Source organism: Tachypleus tridentatus, chromosome 1 (assembly GCF_004210375.1).
Source record: "Tachypleus tridentatus isolate NWPU-2018 chromosome 1, ASM421037v1, whole genome shotgun sequence".
Lineage (NCBI taxonomy): Eukaryota > Metazoa > Arthropoda > Merostomata > Xiphosura > Limulidae > Tachypleus > Tachypleus tridentatus.
The window spans coordinates 131,216,072-131,236,523 of record NC_134825.1 but is presented as its reverse complement, the minus strand read 5'-3'; the positions used below and the strand labels follow the sequence as shown (position 1 = coordinate 131,236,523).

At 30.6% G+C, this 20,452-nt stretch overlaps 1 protein-coding gene across 1 annotated transcript in view; it reads left to right on the top strand.

Moving 5' to 3' along the window:
• The window catches only part of LOC143223923 (DNA (cytosine-5)-methyltransferase 1-like), a 128,160-nt gene that overhangs the window by 61,912 nt on the left and 45,796 nt on the right, over positions 1 to 20,452 (top strand). The window contains 6 exon segments of the mRNA XM_076452400.1: positions 1,723 to 1,902; positions 3,209 to 3,378; positions 6,085 to 6,120; positions 6,405 to 6,478; positions 15,388 to 15,506; positions 16,060 to 16,131. Of these exon segments, the coding sequence (XP_076308515.1) occupies positions 1,723 to 1,902; positions 3,209 to 3,378; positions 6,085 to 6,120; positions 6,405 to 6,478; positions 15,388 to 15,506; positions 16,060 to 16,131 (651 nt within the window).

The following is a 20,452-nucleotide window of genomic DNA, read 5'->3' as shown; positions in this document are numbered from 1 at the left end:
TTCATCGTTAATTTTATTGGGTGAGTATATTTTTGTGTCTGTGTTTATTTGGTTTCTTAGTATGTTCAAATTTTGTTTTATTTTATGTGCTGATTCCTAGGAAATTTATGATCCAGTATGGGTGATTTTAGTTAGTTTTTTTCCTGTTCACAGGTGAACTTAATGTTGGGGTGTATTGAGTTAACGTGATTGAAGAACTAAGTCTGTGTTCTGTAGATGTGAATTCAGCAATTGTATTGTCAACATACCTGTACCAGTATAGTGGTGGGTGTAAGGCTGAATTGATCACTTGTGATTCAATCTGTGTCATAAAAATGTTGGTTAGAACTGGTGACATGGGATTCCCCATACTTTGGTCATTTATTTGTAGGTAGTTTTGGTTGTTGAACATAAAGTTAGTTTTGGTTGTAGTGAATTCTATAAGGGTTGCTAATTGGTTGCTGGGGATGTGTATCAATGGGTTGGGGTCTTGTATATAAAGTTCTAAAGCTATCTTGCAGATTTCAGTGGTTGGGACTTCTGTGAAGAAGGAGATTACATCAAAACTGGCCATTAAGTCTTTATGATTTACTTGATTAAGAATATATTTAAAGTTAAGAGTTTTTGAAAAAGGAGCTGGCTGATGTTAGATATTTAGAAAATACCCACTCTATATATTTACCAAGGTTGTAGTTAAATGATTCATAGGTCGATATAATGGGTCGTAGTTGACAATCAGGTTTGGAGGTGCCGTATAGTTGTGGTGTGTGTGAGTCGGTCTTTTGTAGGTAAGAATAAATGTTTTCTGAGATTGTGTTAGTTATTTTTCATTTGTAGTAGTGTTTTATTTAACTGGTTTTTGTTGGATTTGTGTTTAGTAGCTTAAATTTGTTTGTATCTGACAAGATGTTCATTTTTTTATTGTATTCATTTGTGTTCATTGTAACTACAGCATTGCCTTTATTTGCTTTTACAATTTCGATATTGTTGCCTTGTTTTAAGTTGTTTATAGAATATCTTTTTGTGTGAGGTTTGTTTTTAGATTTCTTTTCTGTGAAATTATGTTGATAGTTTTGTGAAAATTCTTTGAAAAAGATGTTTAAGATACTGTTTTGAGGTGTTTCAGGGAAATAGATGTTTTTAGTTCTGCCTGGAAAGGTAGGTTGTTGGTGGAATTGTAATACTAAACCAGTCCCAGTTATATACTTGCATTGATTTAATTAGAGTTTATGCTGGTGTTTAAAACATTTCTCCAAAAAGAAACAGAGGGTAAAACCATTAAAAAATTTTCATAATTTATATTTTAGAATTGTTTCTACATGTTAATGAGGTGAAGAAGAAATGGAAACTGCTTGAAATATTGACAAAAAATGTGTTTGGCAAAGCAATTTAAATTACAATAAAACTTTCTTCTAGAAAATATTTTTGTTGCCTATACCACTTTATACATTATGTATGTTTCAAACAGTGTTGTGTATCAAAAGTGTTAAAATACTTTCACTGATATAAATTTATAATTCTGCTTTCATAATGTTTTTTATTGTTGTAGATGCTTTTTGTTTCAGATAATGTTTTTACTAATTTTAGTAAGTTTATAAATGGTAAAAATGTTTTAAGAAATTTTGAAAAACTAATTAAGTGATAAGTAGTTAAATCAATTTTGGTAATGAAATACTCTTTTAGCTGTTATATTTGATGAGCAAAATACTAAGTATATTCAAGATTATAAAAAACCTTGTTTAGTTGGAAATGCCACAAGTCGGGGAGGTTCTGGAAGAGCAAGAAAAAAAGATCTTTTATAAAGCTGTGTCTTGGAACACATGGAATTTCAGAGTAGGTGACTGTGTTTACCTCCTGGCAGAAGCATTTTCCTTCCCAAACAAGTCTAAGTCTCAGGGATTTAAGATGATATCAAAGAAAGATGTAAGTTAGCAAGGAATTCATTTTGTGTATTTTTCTTTTATGATTCATTTTGAAAACTTGAAGATAATTTTTTGAAAAGATAACCAAATTTTAATATTCTATACAAACTTTCTTTTAAACTCTCTTATAGTGTGTATTTAATATCTGTAAAATTTTAAATTATTGAAGACTAATTTTGATCACACCAAATCTGGTGAAGATCATGTGCTAAAATTAATCTTAGGTGTTACTTTCTATAACAGAATTCAATCATAGAAATTACTGACACTTCCATGTGAGAGTTGTATTGTGTCCTAGTTTATTCTTTATCCAAAGAATTGTTTTGTGATTGACATGAAACAAAGATATTTCACAGTTCTTATGATCCAATTTTCTGCTTGGTCAGCTCCAGAGAGATGCATCATGAACATAGAAAGTTTGTCTTTTAAAACAGATTTTTTTTTTATAATTTGCAACTGTTTTCACATTGTTTGCTGAACATGTTTACTTTACTTTACCTAATTAAATGTTCATTTATATACATACATACATTTAAATATCTCATTTTTACATTCACATTGTCACTTGCCTCTATAATTTAACCACCACAAATAACTAAACTCGTCCTTCCACATATTAGGTTTTAGAATCTTTAGTTGTCATGGAGATCAGGTACCTTGTGTGAATGACCACAAGGGCTCAAATCCAGTTTCTTTTTGACAGATCCAGTAAGGTATAATCTCCAGAAAACTAAATATTTTCACAAATGATATTTTCAAAATATGCTTACATCCTCTAACACTACACTGACAGAACTTCCTTTTGCCTATCTAAACATTTGTCTGAAATTTTCTCACTTGCTGCAGTCTTTTTATTCCCCACGTAATTGCCCTTGATGTATGTCATATGCCACTCTCTACTTGCATTACTGTGCCCACTATCTTGGTAATGTATATAGGCACCTTATTCAGATAATAATATCACCATTTCTTGACAAAGTATTTACTAACAGGTTTCTTTGTACTACAACAGTTGGATATGCTTTGAGTGTTCTGTTTTGATAAGAAAGTATATCATAACCAAGTTCATTTTAGTTAAAGATATAAATCACCAATTTCCCTATAACATTCATAGCTTTGAAATGATTTAACTAATTAGTATTAACTGATGAGATGATTATTATAAGAGCTTCTCAATGTTTGATAAAAACAAGTGTTTATGTATGGTCTTTTGAATGGCATTGCTGGAAAAAGAAATTAACAGTTTTAAAATATGTAATCACAACTGTATCAAGATTTAATCAAAATTCCTTTGCCTATTCTTCCAGGTGGATGAAGAGATGTATCCAGAGTACTACCGCAAGACAGATTATGTAAAAGGATCAAATCTTGATGTTCCTGAACCTTTCTGTATTGGAAGAATTAACAGCATATTCAAGCACAATAATCAGTTAGGAAAGAGTAATAATTCAAAATTAATGGTGACTAAATTTTATAGGTAAATGAATATTTATCTATATTGTAATACATGTTACAATAAATATATGCATGCCAGATGAGATAACAAGCATTTAAAAAGTTATATTAAAGATGACAGTCTTATCTAGATGTCATTTTAACTGGTTTACATTTTTAGGCATTTTAGAGGAGACTGTTTATAATGATATATATAAAATTTGTATCTATTTGTTTATCCATTTTTTAACTACTACTAGGTCACTGGCCAATTTCAACCAAAATTTATGTGATGATAATTCAGAACACAGATGTTGCTGGAGGGTTTACATCCCTCTCCATCTTCCATTATTGTTGTTTTTTAAGCATTTATAATATTTGATGTAATTTAACACTTACTACATACACAGATTGTGCCACATTCTTATACCAAATAAAAAAACTGTTGAATTCCAAAACATACCATTCACCAGTGCCATAGCTATTTCTCTATTCCAGGATTTCCACTCTTTGTCCATCAAAGCACTGAAAACTTGTGTTCAAGTTTTTATACCCCTCTCGAATGCCTTAGACAAATTCAAATTTGCAAATTTCTCCACCGACTTCAGTGTGTCTTCTGTTTAGGTACTGTATAGAAACACCTCATCCATATATGTTCACTTTTTCTCGACAAAGTATTTGGCACAGGTTTCTATCAACAGGGGTTTTGTGGTTTTTGAATAATTATGTTGTGAGTTTGAATGAAGTAGACATTTCTACAGTTGATTTTTCATTTATAATTTTATCTTATTTAACAACAACAAAAAAAGTTTTATGGGCATGTATAAATTCCCAATTAACATTTCTACGACAGAGGTCAAACAGACTTCTTCCCTTCCACCTCTGCTATCTGATCTTTATCCAGGGGAGAGATCATTCTCAGTCTAAGCTGTGACATATTCTGTCATGAGATGGTGACGTATATGAAGACTGAGGGTGTCTGTCTGGGGGTTCAAGTGGCTTTTGCAAATGATCTGGGAATGACTAGTGAGAATTTAGACTTGTTTTTCCCAATTTCTTCTTTTACTAAGCCAGCTTTACATCTAACAGGTTCACAGCAAGTTGAGCTCTCTTCCCAGACCATAAGAGAATTGTTAGTCAAAAAGACAGTAGATGTTGATCACATTCTTCCAGGCTTTTATTCCAGGTTATTTGTAGTACCCAAAAATATAGAAGATTGGCATCCAGTCATAGATCTATCTGGACTCAACCAATTTTTAGATTCTTTTCTCACTTTACAATGGTACTTTGCACCAGGGCTTTAGATGATTAAGTTTGAAGTTATTGATACTTACCTTTATATTGCCACAGCAGAATCTTCCTGGTGGTTTCACAGGTTTGTGCACAAAGGTTAGGTGCTACAGTTCTAGGCTCTTCTTTTTGGTCTTGCATCAGCACCTTATGGATTCTACAGAGTTGTTCAAGCTTCTTCTCATCACCTGCATTCCTTGGGTTTTCAACAATTCAATGTAGCTATTTTGACCACATCTGTTAGACTTTAAACAGAGGTATTTTCCTCAATCATATACTCTTAGACCAGGCAGGTACACTTTCTATTTTTAATTTTGTACTAGCAACCACTTTTATTATAATTGCTACAAGTTTCAACAGGCTCAGTCGAAATGGGGTGTTTCATAAGATCATATAGGCACCTGTTGGATGGTGTTACCTTATTATTGGAGCACCGCTTGTAAACAATAATAAGTTTGTTTGCTTACTTTCTTGTTGTGTTTGCTATGGTGTGAAACACATCATTCTATGACTACAGGTTGGGATTCAATCAAAGTGTATGTGTTTGTATAACATTGCAGTCCAATAGCCCAATCATGAACATAGGATATGGGTACCACAACCCCTGAATTTCAACTCTGAGTTGTGGAAACACAGCTGTCTTACTGGAACTGGTCTATAGTAATGATTACTCATGTACTATTTTGCCCTTGATAGAGGAATTCTCTACGTAGAAGGTACTTTTAAGTTGGTGGAGAAATTTGCAAATTAGAAGTTGCCTAAGGCATTTGAGTGGGGTATAAAAAATTGGTGCAAGCATTCTCAATTATTAGATGGGCAAAGAGTGGAAACCCTGGAGATTAAGAAATAGCTATAGTGTTAGCAGAGGTAAGTGTTATTGGAAATACATTTTCAGTTTAGAAAAATGTTAACATTTCTATGACAACATAAATATGGTGTGTGTGCAGAGGAGGGCACACAAGTGTTCTCTCATACCTAAGACAGTGCACTATCACACTTATGAAGAATGCAGTGAAAGAAATCTATAACTGTTGAAATAATACAAAAACTCAGATGAAATTTCTACTACAACAGGAACCATAGCACTAATAAAGAGGCATTTCTTGAGTTTTATCCACTTTTCACTTTGACTCGTGATCTTGCAAAATTCAGTAAGACTGATGGTTAATGACTGCTCATTTAGTAATTATATAAAAAGAGTATTGAATGACATTAAGTGGTGGGTGTTGAATGTGAATAACAAAAAGCTTTTCTACTGCCATTACTTTGAACACTACTACTTTGTAGAAAATTACCCTGACCAGTACACATCATATAACATGTTTTAAGTATGTACATAGTGTGTTCTTAATGCTTATACAAAACTTGTGTGAGGTAATAATGAATACTGCAACAATATATTATAAATAAATTGTTTTACTTTTCATACCATTCACCCTCACATTTTTTTGAAGTTCAGATCACAGATAAAGGAAAGGAACCAAAGCTTATTTTGGTAAACAACTTTTATTTTTATGTAGCTTGATTATAAATGGTATTCATTATTTTGTTAAATTTTAAACAACTTTTAATTTTATGTAAAATTTTGTGAGTTCATTCATTTATTTTCATTATAAATTTCAAAAATTTATAAAAAAAATCTTTAAGAAAGAACTGAAACTTATTCAAATAATTAAAATATTTGGTTCCTGATGTTTCACAGTACTGAAATAAAATTAGAAATACATACCTAAAGTGTATTTCAATAGGTTTCACTGATGTAAAAAACTTTATTTTCAGGCCTAAAAACATACAAATGTTAAAGACAGCAAGTTATATGCAAGATCTTAATCTGCTGTTTTGGAGTGATGAAGGTATGACAGCATATGTATGTATATATTTTTGTAGTGCCAGCATTGGATACATTGTGTTGCAAGTATCATAAATAGTTTTTAAATTTATAAAGAGAAGCATTAGATTGATGTTTACAAAACCTAAGTATCTATGGTAATATAGAGTTTTAATGCTACAAAAAGTATTGAGAGAAGAAAGTGAAAACTAAAAAACTGAGTTATTTAAAATTTAAAAAATGTATCCTTACTTTGACAAATCATTAATTATTTTAGTCTGAGCCATATTTAGGATAAATTGTTTTAAATTTTAAGTAACTTGGCTTTTGTAGTTTAATTTTTTGTTTCAGTGATATTCTTGTAACATTAAAACTAGCTATAGCTAGTTAGGTTTTTTTATATATCAATCCATATTTGTCTTTATAAAACTAAAAATGTGTTTATTATGCTTGTTTTATTAATTTTGTATTCACCAACAGTGCCAAGTGTGAGGCACTCATATACCCAATTTTAAAACTCATCAGGATCTCTACTAACTTACCCTCAAATCTAATTATATGCTGAATGTAGAGCATTTTGTGTTTTAGGTGTATATACTAGTATACATTTTGGTATGAAAGAATCATTTGGAACCCAGATGTAACAGTTTTGTGAATGAATTAGAGCAGTAAAGTTCAGTATTTTTTCTGCCTGTTGATCTGGAAAAGCTACTTACTTAGAGGAAAATTTATTGAAATAATGAAATTTTGATTCATTATATAATGATGTAGGTAGCTTTATAAGTACAATAAGCTTGAATTTTGCTCAGCCAACACTGTGAAATAGTCATTGTTAATATTCAGATATTTTAGAGGTAGTTATAAATGGATGAATTTAATGGCTACTATTGATTTATCATGATCCTTAATGTACTTGATGATAAATTCCTTTCAGAATATAGATGTAAAAGTTTTTTACACACATTTTTTTTTTCTGGTTGAAAGATTGTATTAGAATTATGATATTTAATCTTGTGACTTAGAAATTAATTGTTACTGTTTTTGTTAACAAGAAAAATTATTAGAGGTCTTCAGTGCTGATTTTGATACCTGATTAATTAGGTGAAATATAAATAATTTTTCTCTGGTCAGAAAACTTAATTCTAATTGAAACCACAGCTATACAATTAGTTAAATTTACAAACTAATTAATTTTCAGTTTCATTAATTGATTATATTCACACAAGACTAATATTCCTATCTGTCTGTTTAGTGTTTGTTTTTTTAAACACTTTCAGGAATGATAATTTATAATTTAGTTTTGCAATCTAAACTACTGAATGTGAAAATGGGTCATATACGCTATACAGTATGAAACCTATAAAAAACTGAAAATATAATTAATACTGGCTAATGGATTTTTCTATAAAACTGGAATATTGCTAAAACTACTGCATTTTTGTTGATGAAAGTAAATATTACTTTGTGCCATTAATTACAAATGTGCAAACATAACAATATCTAGTAAGATTAATACTTAATAAAGAACATAAGCTACATAAAGTTAATTCTGTAGGTTCAGTTAAAGATTTTATATGTATACTGCTTTATCTAGATGATCAAGCATTTTAGGTGCATCTTTGATCTTTTAAGGGATAATAAATTATGTAGCAAATGCATCTTCACGTATTAACCCTATCATCAAAGGTTTCCTTTATTATGTATGATGCAAAGTTTTAGTGTCTTATAATCAAAATGTTATTAAAATAGTTTTTATATCATAAAATCATAGCATGTTTCCATCCCTGTTCTTTCCACCACCCCTCGAGAAAGTACGAAATTAAACATAATTTACACTATAAAATTGTCATTTATCAGACATACCACATTTATTATAGCCTTCAACTTTGTTTGCTTACAGAGCTATTGAATAGAAAATCAGACCCCTCCTGCCACATCCTGATTTTCATTAGTTTAATTATATACTACCTATAACCAACAGAAACTCAAAGTTTTTATCTATCAGATGATGTATTTTATAAAATTATGTTCTGAATGGTTAAATGTCAGTTTTACTTTGAGTACCAACAATGTTCTTGTGGGAAAGTTCACAACTAGCTTGGATGAATTTGTAATGACTGTTGTTGCAGAGTTAGAAAGCCAGAAAATTTTGGAGAGGTAAGGGAATTTGTCTGCTTTTTGCATGTTATTAGGCTGTATTGTTTGATGCATTATTTAATTAAATAAAAATTAAGTGCAATATTATGAGTAGCTTAGAAACTTAAGAGTTAACTCTCTTCAACAAATTAAAGAAAAAAGAAGATTGGATAAGTATTTTGTATCTTGTTTTTCATGTCTATATATAATTATAAAAGTAATTAAAATGTGAAAATAGGGATCTTTTTAGGTTATTTAGAATTAAGTGAAATAAATGATAATATAATAATAATATTTCATGAGGCAAGCACACAAGCTGTGTGTATTAGTTTTAGTATCTTGTGGGTAACGTAAATTGTTAATGTAATGAGCTACATTTTGAGGAATAGTTGGGCTAAAGAAGAAGTTTTGTATTTTTGGGTATTCAAAGTGCAAAAAGAAAAAACATAATTATTAATATATTTTATCTGTTAGGGAAAAAAAGAAAAAAAATCCAGAAAAATTTGCCTCTCAGTAATGTTTGGCCATGAAGATGTAGTTTATAGGAGGCTGTCTGGACTGTTTTCCTTTTGCTACAAAGTAGTAAAAAATATTCTTGTTTAAGCATAAACCACACTTAACCATTTTATAACACCAAGTAAGTTTCATTAAGCTTTGTTCAACCATCTCTGCTAAGAGAACTCTTAAAAGCCATGAAGAAAACAGTTTTTTAGAACTTAGGAACTAGAACTTATATTGAATAACATGTACACCCACAACCATTTGTTGTGTGAGTTTTACTTCCTCATAGCCTGGAAATTAATACATACTTGGGTACATTTATGGGAAATTCAGAATCCAGATATCTCGAGCAGCTTATCTCTCTTTTCAGAATTAAAAAAAAAAGAAGAAGAAGAAGAGAGAGATAGATAGAGATACTGGTGAGCTTTGTTTAGGAGCAACCCACTAAGTATGCATTCCTGACTTGCAGACTGAGTGTTAATATAAATGCTAATAGTTATAGCATGTGATTGAATACAAACTTGTCGAGTAAAGAAGTTGGAAGAGATTTGGATAGTTGTTTGACTAAAATTGGAATTTAATAGTATTGCAAGTATCTGAATTAAAATAAATTTGTACATTTTTATAAGAAAATTTATATAAAAAAATGTTTTGGGTTAATAACAACCTGATGTACCTGTTCAGTGTATAAGGAAGACATAAGAGAGCTAGAATCTGTTTGCGTGCCTTTCAGTATCAATGTATTTACTCTGTTTCTTCACGAGCATCATTTGCTTTCCCTTTGCTTCAGTTATCCTAATTTTTGTTAAGCTTTCATGGGTTTGTTATATCATCTATCACTTTTTTCCTTTTTCTTTCTTACACTAAATTTTTTATTTTTATTTATTTGATTTGTGGCAGGTGTTTAGTTTTAAATGGAAAGAAATTTTCCTCATCTGTAGTGCAAACATTATGCTTAACAAATGTGGGCTTTTGATAACTGTATTTTATTAGTCTTGATTTAAATTTTCCTTTGAGAACTGGTGAAAGTAGAAATGGTGTAGGCAAAGATAACATAGTGAAGGCCACGGCTGACATACAGGATTTGAATAACCATCAGTAAAGATTGATGCCTCATAATTAAGGTCACATGTTAATGGGATGTATAAATCCAATGTCTTGTAATCTGTTGTAGGGGAAATGGACACCCCCCACCCCACCTATAAGGAGACCCTATTTCACAGGACAGGCACCAAATAATATACCTGTCCTCTACCCAAGCTGTGAGGTAAAAACCTTAGGGTTAGTTATATAAACTTGAACAAATCTTAGTGTGTGCATGTTCTATGTTTGGCTGTAGTACATATTATATGGAGATATAATTTTGTGTGGTGCACTTGTAATGAAATGAAGAACAAAAGTTATTGTGTTTTTGCTTTTTTGTAATAGTTTATAATCAGTGTATTTAGTCTTTCTTTGAAAAAAGGTAATAGTAATTTAGCAACTTTATTTAAATACCTAATAGGTGTGGGGTGTAACTTTGAAGCCTTAGGGCTAATATTATTCTGTTCTGTTGATATTGTAGTTTCTTGAGCATGTTGTCTGACATATCTGTAGCAACTTTATGTAATAATGAATGAAATATATACTGTGTGGATATTTAAAATAGTGTTAGCTTTACATTATTTATTTTTACTAGCTATAAGATTGAGGTGGCTAATACATTTACTGATGATTTTATGTGTTTCTTTCCTCTGTTTGCCCATGTGAATCCTATGTCCAATGTACCACCAAAACATTTGGGATTATAACATAATTTAATGTTCACATTACCTAATTTTAGTTTTTGATAGTTTTTAAGATTTTTATTTAAGCTTCTTTAAAAAACAAATGTGTTGAACTCTTTGTCGTTATAAACTGGTGGAAGGTCTGATATTGGATGTGGTATGTTTGATTGAAGTATAAATGAATGGGGAAGTGATTGCTAGAAACTTAAAGGTAAACTTTAAAATATCTATAGATTTTGGAATTGATGAGTTTGATACATTAATATCTAAAACTTCCTATATGTCATTCATTGAGTTGTACCTTGTTGGTTTGTTGATGTTAATTGCATGCATGCTGTTACTTTCTAGTAGTGTGTGGAGTGCATTTCCTCTATTGTTTGTTTGATTGTTGAATTAATCAGTTTGTGTGGTGTTTAAATCCCCTTTGACTGTTGGTTGAAGGTGTATATTTATTCAAACTTGAAGATAATTTATATCTAGGTCTTTTGAGGGGGAGCTACATATATGGCAATTGGTATAACATTGGCAGCATCTAAATGGATGTTACAAAATATTGGTGAGACTTTTATATAATGTTAGATAAAATATTCTTGAGAAGGATAGCTACATCTACTGTTGTTATTTGTTGTGGTAGGGTTTGAATAAGATTTAAACCCAAGGACAGTGACACTTGTTCTGTATTTGGTTAATGTTTTAATATTATATCTGTATTGACATTGCTGTCAAAATCATGGAGATTAAGTTTTTCGGAGTTAAAAGCATCTTGAAAATTTATATGTAATATTTTTAGGTTGTGTCTGAAATGGTTGTTTTAAGCTTATCTATTTTTGTAAAGTTTTATTTGGTATGGCTTTAGGTTGGGAATATTAAAATAATACTTAGCTGTGTTGCATATATGTGAAATTAATGCTTTGTTAGAAGTTTTGGGTAGCTGCTATTGGAGGGAGGATTTTCATAGCTCAGTGAGGAATGCTAGAAAGTTAACAGTGTATTCTTCAATATCTATAGGGCTCTTGCTTGTTGCTTTGGTGTTTTGTGCTGTTGTGTTATGGTAGACAACAGTTGCATATGTCGTGTTGTTTTTGGTTACTGAATGATTATTTGCTGCAAAGTTAAGTTTCTGTAGAACTGAAAAGTTTAGAGGTTGTGTGTTTTGTGATGGTAGTGGGTATCTGGGTGCAGAAAAGATATGCCTAGATTGATGTATCAAGCTATGTTTTGATTGGTGAAGTTTGCAGGAGGGGTGTTCTAGTATGCTGTAATTGTTGTGCTCTGTTTGAGAGAAGTGTAAACTGGGCTGTGTCATTTGTTTGTTTTGCCACAAGAGGGAGATTTAAAACTTTTCATCTTATGTTTTATTTGTGGCAAGCTTTATAACTAGATGTATGAGAGCTCTAGTAGTTGGTGCTTCCAACCTCATCACCCTGCAATCTTATGCACCTGGGGTTAGTGTTACAAAAAGGTTTAAAGTGCCAAGATTTTTGACATTTGAAGCACTGGATGATATGTTTGAATGGTGATTTAGCAGTCTTTATTTTTTGTCTTTTATAAAAGAGAATACACAGTTTTTATTTTATTTTGTTTGGAATGGAAAGGTATGATTTTCTCTACTTTCTTAGGGTGAAAAGATGCTACCAGTTTGTCTTAAGTTTGTTTCTTCAGAATCGAAGTTTACACTTCTGTGTGTAATTGATAAGTGTCTGTTGATGTGTGTATGCTAATGTTGCTATGAAAACATTTTTTAGCCATTTGATTGCGTTTTGCAAGACCACTTTTTGGAAGTTGTCTTATTTCCTTAAATTTAGATGTGGGAAAGTATTTTCTAAACCCAATGGCAGTTTGTTTTTGATGAAGGGCATGTGGAACTCGTTCAGCTATGAGTGTTTGAATTGTTCATTGTTTCTGTGTAGCTGTATTAGATTATTTAGCACTGTAAGTGTACTGCATTAGGTGGTGTTAGTGGTTATTTATACATTAAGTCTTTGTATGTTAGTTTGATCATCAGACTTAATACTTACCCACGTGGTCTCCTTTTCTCTGTTTTTCTTACAGTGGCAAATCCTTCATTGTTAGTCTTTTTGTTGGCATTAAAGGGTGTTGAGGCAATGGAATAGCATAAATCTGTGTCTGAGTTTATAGGTATTGAGTCTTGAACTGAGTTGTTGCAAATGGCATCAGGAATAATGGTCTGTAAACATGTATGTGTTGCTACTCTAGTCCAGGCTGGTCCTGCAGATCTAGTAACAACATTAGAAGAAATCATTGCATTTGTCATTTTCTTTCATTTGATTCTGGTTCTGATAAGGACTGGGGTGTTGTTTCACTAAAACAGTAAACAGAAATGAGAAATATAAAGAGGCTAGTCAAAAGCTTCAGTAAAACGTGTGAACTATTTCTAATTTTATTCAGAAGTTTAATGCGGTTGGAAATCTTGAATTGCAAAATTGAGGTAGCTTGATGCTGTTAACATGCCATTTTTTATATACATATATATAACATAGACATAAAATCCTAACTTGATTGGAATTTGATTGCAAGACTTCCATACGAGAAACAAATGCTGTAACCAGTGAGCTACTTCGACATCCAGTGTTTCAATATCAATTGAAATATTATAGTATTTTCTTCTTTCCCAATTATTGAAAGAGCTTACCCTAAACATGATTGCTTTGTATAAACAAAATATAAAAAAATCCCAGCTGTAGTGGTATTTGGACATGACTTCATTAACTTTGGGCACTCTAGTCATTGAGACAGTTTGAGTGTTATCAACAGGTGGGTTTATATATGTATATTTATTTTATTGTTATATTAACTTTTAACATCACAGACAAGAGTAAGACTTGAAAGCTCCATGTATTGTAAAATATCAATGGATGGATGAACTCCATTAGATTTTTAAACACACTTCTCAATTGTTTATCCACAAATAGCTTGATTTTGTTATAGAATTTCTTATGATGTATGAATTACATAAAAAAATATTTAATCAGAAGCACCATAAAAATTGCATTTAATACCACTAAATACGACTAAGGCCTTTTTTGTATCTTATAAAGCAAATGAATAATTTCATCCAATATTTTTATCACTTTTTCAACCTAGTGTTGTAACACACACACACAAAAAAAAAATGCTGTATGATTATAAGTGTATGAAAACAAGTCTTAAAATTTGAAGGTTATACAGTGATTTAAAATTAAGTTTGTATTTTAATCTGCACTGCTAGATGTTAACATGAATTTCTAAGTACTGTATGATCCCTAATTAATGCCACGTCTCTAATTACACTGGGGAACACTCATTTTGTTGCATTTAAAAAAAGACCTTTCTATAGTCAATTTGAGTGTGTTGATTTCAAATCTGAAATCGGTTTTTGTCTGCAAGCTACAGATTTTATGCAATTTGACATTTTTATTTATTTTTTAAGGCAGACCATTGCGTTTTCCTTTGGTCCAGTCTCGAAGCATTTCCTCACAATTGTGGCAAACAACATGAGGAGCCCATTGCTTGTCTTGATCACCAAGATGAACTTCAAAATATGCCTTGTAGGCACGCTTGACGAACGAGGATATGTTACGTGTCTGACGATTGAGTGTGTAGCATCCACATATGTAGCAGAAGGCATCAGGCTTGTTTCTGCAATGATATCTATTTTTGGAAGCCATGTTTGATCTGAAACAAAAGAAGAATGATCAAAATATTAGAAGCTATCTATATATATGGACGTGAAAATGCTTATACATGGTTTACGCAAGTTCACATTTGTACAATTTCATTAACCTCAAATTGCATACAAACTAGAGCTTGTAGAGAAAAACTAATTTCAGATTTGAAATCAGCGCCTAAAACTCCTTCAGAATCAGTTAAAATATCCAATGCAACTCAAAGTTACTGAAAAAGTGTTCCCCAGTGTTATCACCCTTCCAACTCCCAATATTTTTATTAAGCTTATCTTGTGTGACAGCAATGCTAATCTAATATATAATCCACTTTTATTACTATAGTTTTGATTTAAAAGAAAAGAAGAAAACAAAAGCATATAGACACTTATTAACATTGAAATCAACAAATTACATGTAAAAAATAGGATTTAGAACTGCACAAATACTATAATTAGCACCTCTTGGGGCATTAATTAAGGGCATTGTGGTAATTATTTTTATATATCAGAATTTTCTGCCTAATACATAATTTGTAATTTATTTATTGCCACATACTTATTAACAGTAAACTTAATTAATCTGAAAATATTACCATTAAATATCATTTAATCATTGATTACATTGTTTTCATCCTGCTGGTTGTAAATGTAAGCATATTCTTACAACTTCTTATTGCACTATAGTTAGTGTTAGGTTACTATGAAGATGTTTGTTTTACAAAGTATTTTACAAGTATAATCAGTATTTTGTGCAATTTTACTGTAACTAAAGACTTTATATTTGTAATGTTAAAAATGTATTAATCTGTTTTTCTGCTTTATGTAGATATATTACTTTTAATTGAAATATGATTTTTTTTATTACAGAGATTGAAGTAGACTTTTCTCTGGTTCAGGGAAAATGTTACGTGGTGTACAGTGGTAACCTTACCCAGAGTATTCAAGATTTTACTGTAACTGGACCAAATAGATTCTATTTTAATGAGGTTTGATATTAAAATATCTGAAGTTCTAATTTATGTTGTGTGATTAAAATATGATGTTGTGAAAATGAACATAGCACAAAAGGTTTTTAAAAACTGTTTCAGAGCTAACACAAAGAATCATTGAGAAACTTAATAATAAAATGATTTTTATGTGAAAAATCATTTGTGTTTTGGATTGTTTATAGATCTCTTCTACCTTTTTTTTTTATCTAAGACACTAATTTCTTTAAGAAGATAAGTAAAGATTTTCTGAAATTTCCTGATCAGTTGTAAAAACACAAAGCAAATAAATTTCATACAGAAACTTCAGTGATATTGGATGTTATGTAAAATGTTTTGTATATATCTCATAACAGGACTTGAAATAACTATGAAAATAAACAAAAGCTGAGGTTGTGTCTAATGGAAGAATTTTCCCAATGTTTGAAAGAAAGTTATTTTAGAACTTGTAAAAGTCTTTATGCATGTAAATGTTTGTGTGTTAACTTAAACTTTTGTGAATGGCATATATGTATGCATATACATGTAGACGTTTTTATGGAAATTTTTTCAGGCTTACAATAGTAAAACCAAGATGTTTGAGGAACCTCCACCAGTTGCAATGTCTATGGGTGGGCATGGAAAAGTAAGTATGCTACTTGTTTCTAAGTGTATTGGGAAAATAATCTTTTTTATCTCAACATCCGTGTTTATATATACACACACACATAAAAACATAGAGAAGCTGACACACACACACACACACACACATTTATAATATTAGGGTGGTTTCATTTTATTTCTACTTTAGGAGGTATGAGAACTTTTGAGGGTAACTGCCTTCATATAATTGGCTGCAGACAGTGAATGGCAATAGGAGATGAAACATTGTGGGTATAAGCACTCAACTCCATACATTTAACCCTTTTACAACAGGCTTGGTTTTAATTCAGTATGTGGATCTTCACAAAATTTAGTTTACCTTTAAACATTACAAGCCTTTTGTACGTAAAAAAATTAAACTTTTTAATGAAGTATTTTTTACTGAAGATTTGTTTGTGAATACATTAAGTCCATTTTGCTATTAGTCCAAGTGGAAGTGATTTTCATGTTATGCAATAGTAATTACTCTTTTATGGATAATGTTTCCTTATTCAAAAATAAATTATTACTATTGCTATTACTAATTTTTTCAATTGTCGTATAATAATCCCATTTAATCAGTGATGTCGAGAAAACCCACTTGTAAAGAAATATATACGTAAAAAATGGCTTGTTTGGGTTGAGAAAATATTTTACATAGAGGAACGAACAACCTTCTTTGGTCAATGTCAGGTTCACAAAGAAAGAAAGAGGTAACTGACTGGAAGCTGACCACATGTTTGAATGGGGTTGTGTAACTGAGTGTCGGAATGTAGAGGGCAGTGTTAGATGTTTGAATATATGATTTTATATTATTTATTTTATTATTTTTAATATAGGTATAAAGGTGTTCCTTTGTATTGGTTTATTTTGGGTTTAAGTTGTTGTATAAGTAAGGCTTCTTTAATTTTGCATTTGTGTATGTTTGTTTATTTAGTATTTGAGTGTTTTCTATGGTTATGTTGTGTTTATTTGACTTGCAGTGTTTGAAAATGTGTGAAGGTGACTTTTTATGTTCTTTGAATCTGGTTTCCATTCTTCTACTTGTTTCTCTAATATAGAAGTCGTGGCAGTTATCACATTGTATTTTATAGATAATGTTGGTGTGGTGTTTGTCAGTGTAGTTTTTACATAGTATAGACCTCAGTTTTGTGCCTGGTTTTTGAATAAATTTGGTATTAACTGGAATGTCATGTTTTGTTACTAGTTTTTGCCAAATGAAGGTTATTTTTCTGCTGATGTTGGGAATATATGGTTTCATGATTTTTTGATTCGTGAGATATGTTTACTTCAGTTGGTTGATTTTGCTTTCTGTCTAGGTGTGTGTGTATAATGTTTTCTACAGTTTGTGGAGGAAACTTATTGATGTTGATGAAGTATTGTTTTATTTTGTCTAATTCATCGTTAATTTTATCTGGTGAGTAAAGTTTTATGGCTGTGTTTATTTGATTTCTTAGTATATTGAGTTTTTGTTTTGTTTCATGTGCTGAGTCCCAAGGAATGTATAGTCCAGTATGGGTGATTTTTCGGTGGATTTCTGTTTTAAATTATGTGTCGGTTCTTGTAATTTTGAGGTTAAGAAACGATATTTGATTGCTTTCTTCCTGTTCACATGTAAAGTTAATGTTGGGATGTATAGCGTTAATGTGATTGAAAAAATTAAGTGTGTGTTCTGTAGATCTGAATCCTGCAATCGTGTCATCTACATATCTGTACCAGTATAGTGGTGGATGTAATGCTGTATTAATTGCTTGTGTTTCAACTTGTGTCATAAAAATATTGGCTAGAACTAGTGATACTGGGTTGCCCATGCTTAGGCCCTTGTTTGTACATGGTTGTGGCTGTTGAACATGAAGTTTGTCTTCATTGTGGTTAATTCTATGAGGGTTGCTAATTGGTTGCTGGGAATGTCTGTAGGTGGGTTAGGGTCTTGGATATAGAGTTCTATAATAATCCCATTTAACAGGGTATTTAGAATAACACTATGGGAAGAAGCTAAGCCAAGGATAAGAAAATTAAATTTCCTTCTTTTATCAGAAATGGTCAACCAAACTCAGCCTTCTACAAAATAAATGTCTGTATCTAGTTTATTTGCACAAGAATCATTGCTGTTGCTTTTTTCTATTTGTATTTGGGGCAGAAACTTAAGTTACTTATTGAAATTAAATTTCCATTATATTATAATGTATAATTAAATTAATTAATATATACATTAAAAAAAATTATAGAAGAACAGATACAAATTGGTCATATTTGAGTAGAAGTTAGCATCCATTATTGAAATACCCACCATTTATTTGTAAACTTGTTGATTAAAAATTATATAACTATCACACATGAAGAGACACAGCATTGTTTTTGCAATGGATCTTAGTAAAGTTGTATTTTGTAATACTCAATTCTATATTCATAAAGTCATCAAATAGGTTATTAAATAATATGAGAAAGTCTTTTAACTCTATTCTAGTATATTGTAGTAAAATCTTAGGTAGCAACAGAATTGGATATTTTTAAAAAACATAGAATATTTATACGTTTTATAATTGGAATATTTTTTTATGATAAAGAAATATTTTTGGATATTTTGATAACACTTTTTATATTTTCAAACAAATTATCTAAAACATTGTTAAATTTATATGCAAAAACGGCTCGTTTGGGCTGAGAAAACACTTTACATAGAAGAGCGAACAACGTTTCGATCTTCTATGTAAAGTGTTTTCTCAGCCCAAACGAGCCGTTTTTGCATATAAATTTCTCAACAAGTGGGTTTCTCGTCATCACTGATTATTGAAACATTGTTAAATACAATGAAAATGGATTTGGTAAGGTACTTAAAGAACTGGAATGAAATATAAATTTTATAAGATTCTTCAGTAAAAAATGTAGTTTTTGTACATGAAAGACATAATGTTAACTAAACGACTGCCGAATTTTGTGAAGGTATACACACTGTATTGAGAGTTAGAAGTATTAAATCTATAGCAACGTTAAATGAGCAGAACGAGGTCACGTGGTCAGTCAACTTGACCAAACCTGTACTAAGAGTTATGAAATGAAGAGATTCAATTTTCAAAAGTAGGTGAAAGTAGAAATATGAAACAAAATTCTACATAAAAAGTATCTGTATGTTGAAACATTACTGAGTATTTGCTGGAAACACCAACTGCCATCTCAAAAATATAGCTTCACAATTAACTGTATAGTAGGAACATGAACTTACTACAAACTTGTGTTGACATTTGTTATGTATTACTATTTCAAATAGCCTGAAACTGAGTTAAATGATAATTTAAATATTGAAGTTAAATAAATGTTGATAGGTATCTAATTTATGATATCTGCCAACAAGATTGATACACACAGTTTTTTCTTTTTAAATAAAAATATATTTTAATACACATACAAGAACACAATTGATGATAATGGTGATTACAAATAATGGTTTAAGTACAAGAAGTTTACAAACAATACTGAGGCCTTTATCTGGTCTTCATCTTCCTTGGTGTCTTACTGAGGGTTTCCATCAAGCAAATTAATTTTGAGTTGATGTAGATGCGATTCACTTATAGGTAGATAGCTCTGCATTCTTTGCTCATCACACATCGAGTTTTTCATCTCTAAAATTATGTAATAATGTCTTTGGAAAAATGCTAATGTCCATTGCAGATCTTCTGAAGTTATGAAGGTTTGTAATGTGTGAAGTTTATAAATGTTCCTGATCAAATATTTGAAGTTCCCAATTAATAAGTGTAACTAACTTGTATAGCTTTGAAGGTTTATAGTATATTAACTGTAGCAAACAAATATTATATCCTGTTTTTTGGGTGTTGCATTGGTTATGTTTATAGGCATGAGGAGAGTTTCTTGAAATTTTTAGCCTGCATGTATAGACAATACAGTGATTACATATACATGTATGTTGTTGATTCTCATTTGTACAATTTTAGAGGATAGATGGGAATTTCAAAGTACAAATTTAACAGAATAGGTTATGTTGATTTTAAAATATAAGTTTGACTTTAACATGGATATTAAAGTAGATATATGATAGTAAATCCATCACACACATCCCTTGTTAGAGAATTAAAAATTGGCATTAGACAATTTTTAACTAAATTGTTATATATATATACTGACAACAATACATTGAATATAATGTATTATGAAAAAGTTTATACAATTTTAATAATCATAACAGTATATAACACAATCAATGCAAATAACCTTATGGTTATAAAATTATATAGTGTGCGGAAGTGTATCAGCATAAATGTTATCAACCTCTTTGACATGGATTATCTTCATATCATATTCTTATGACT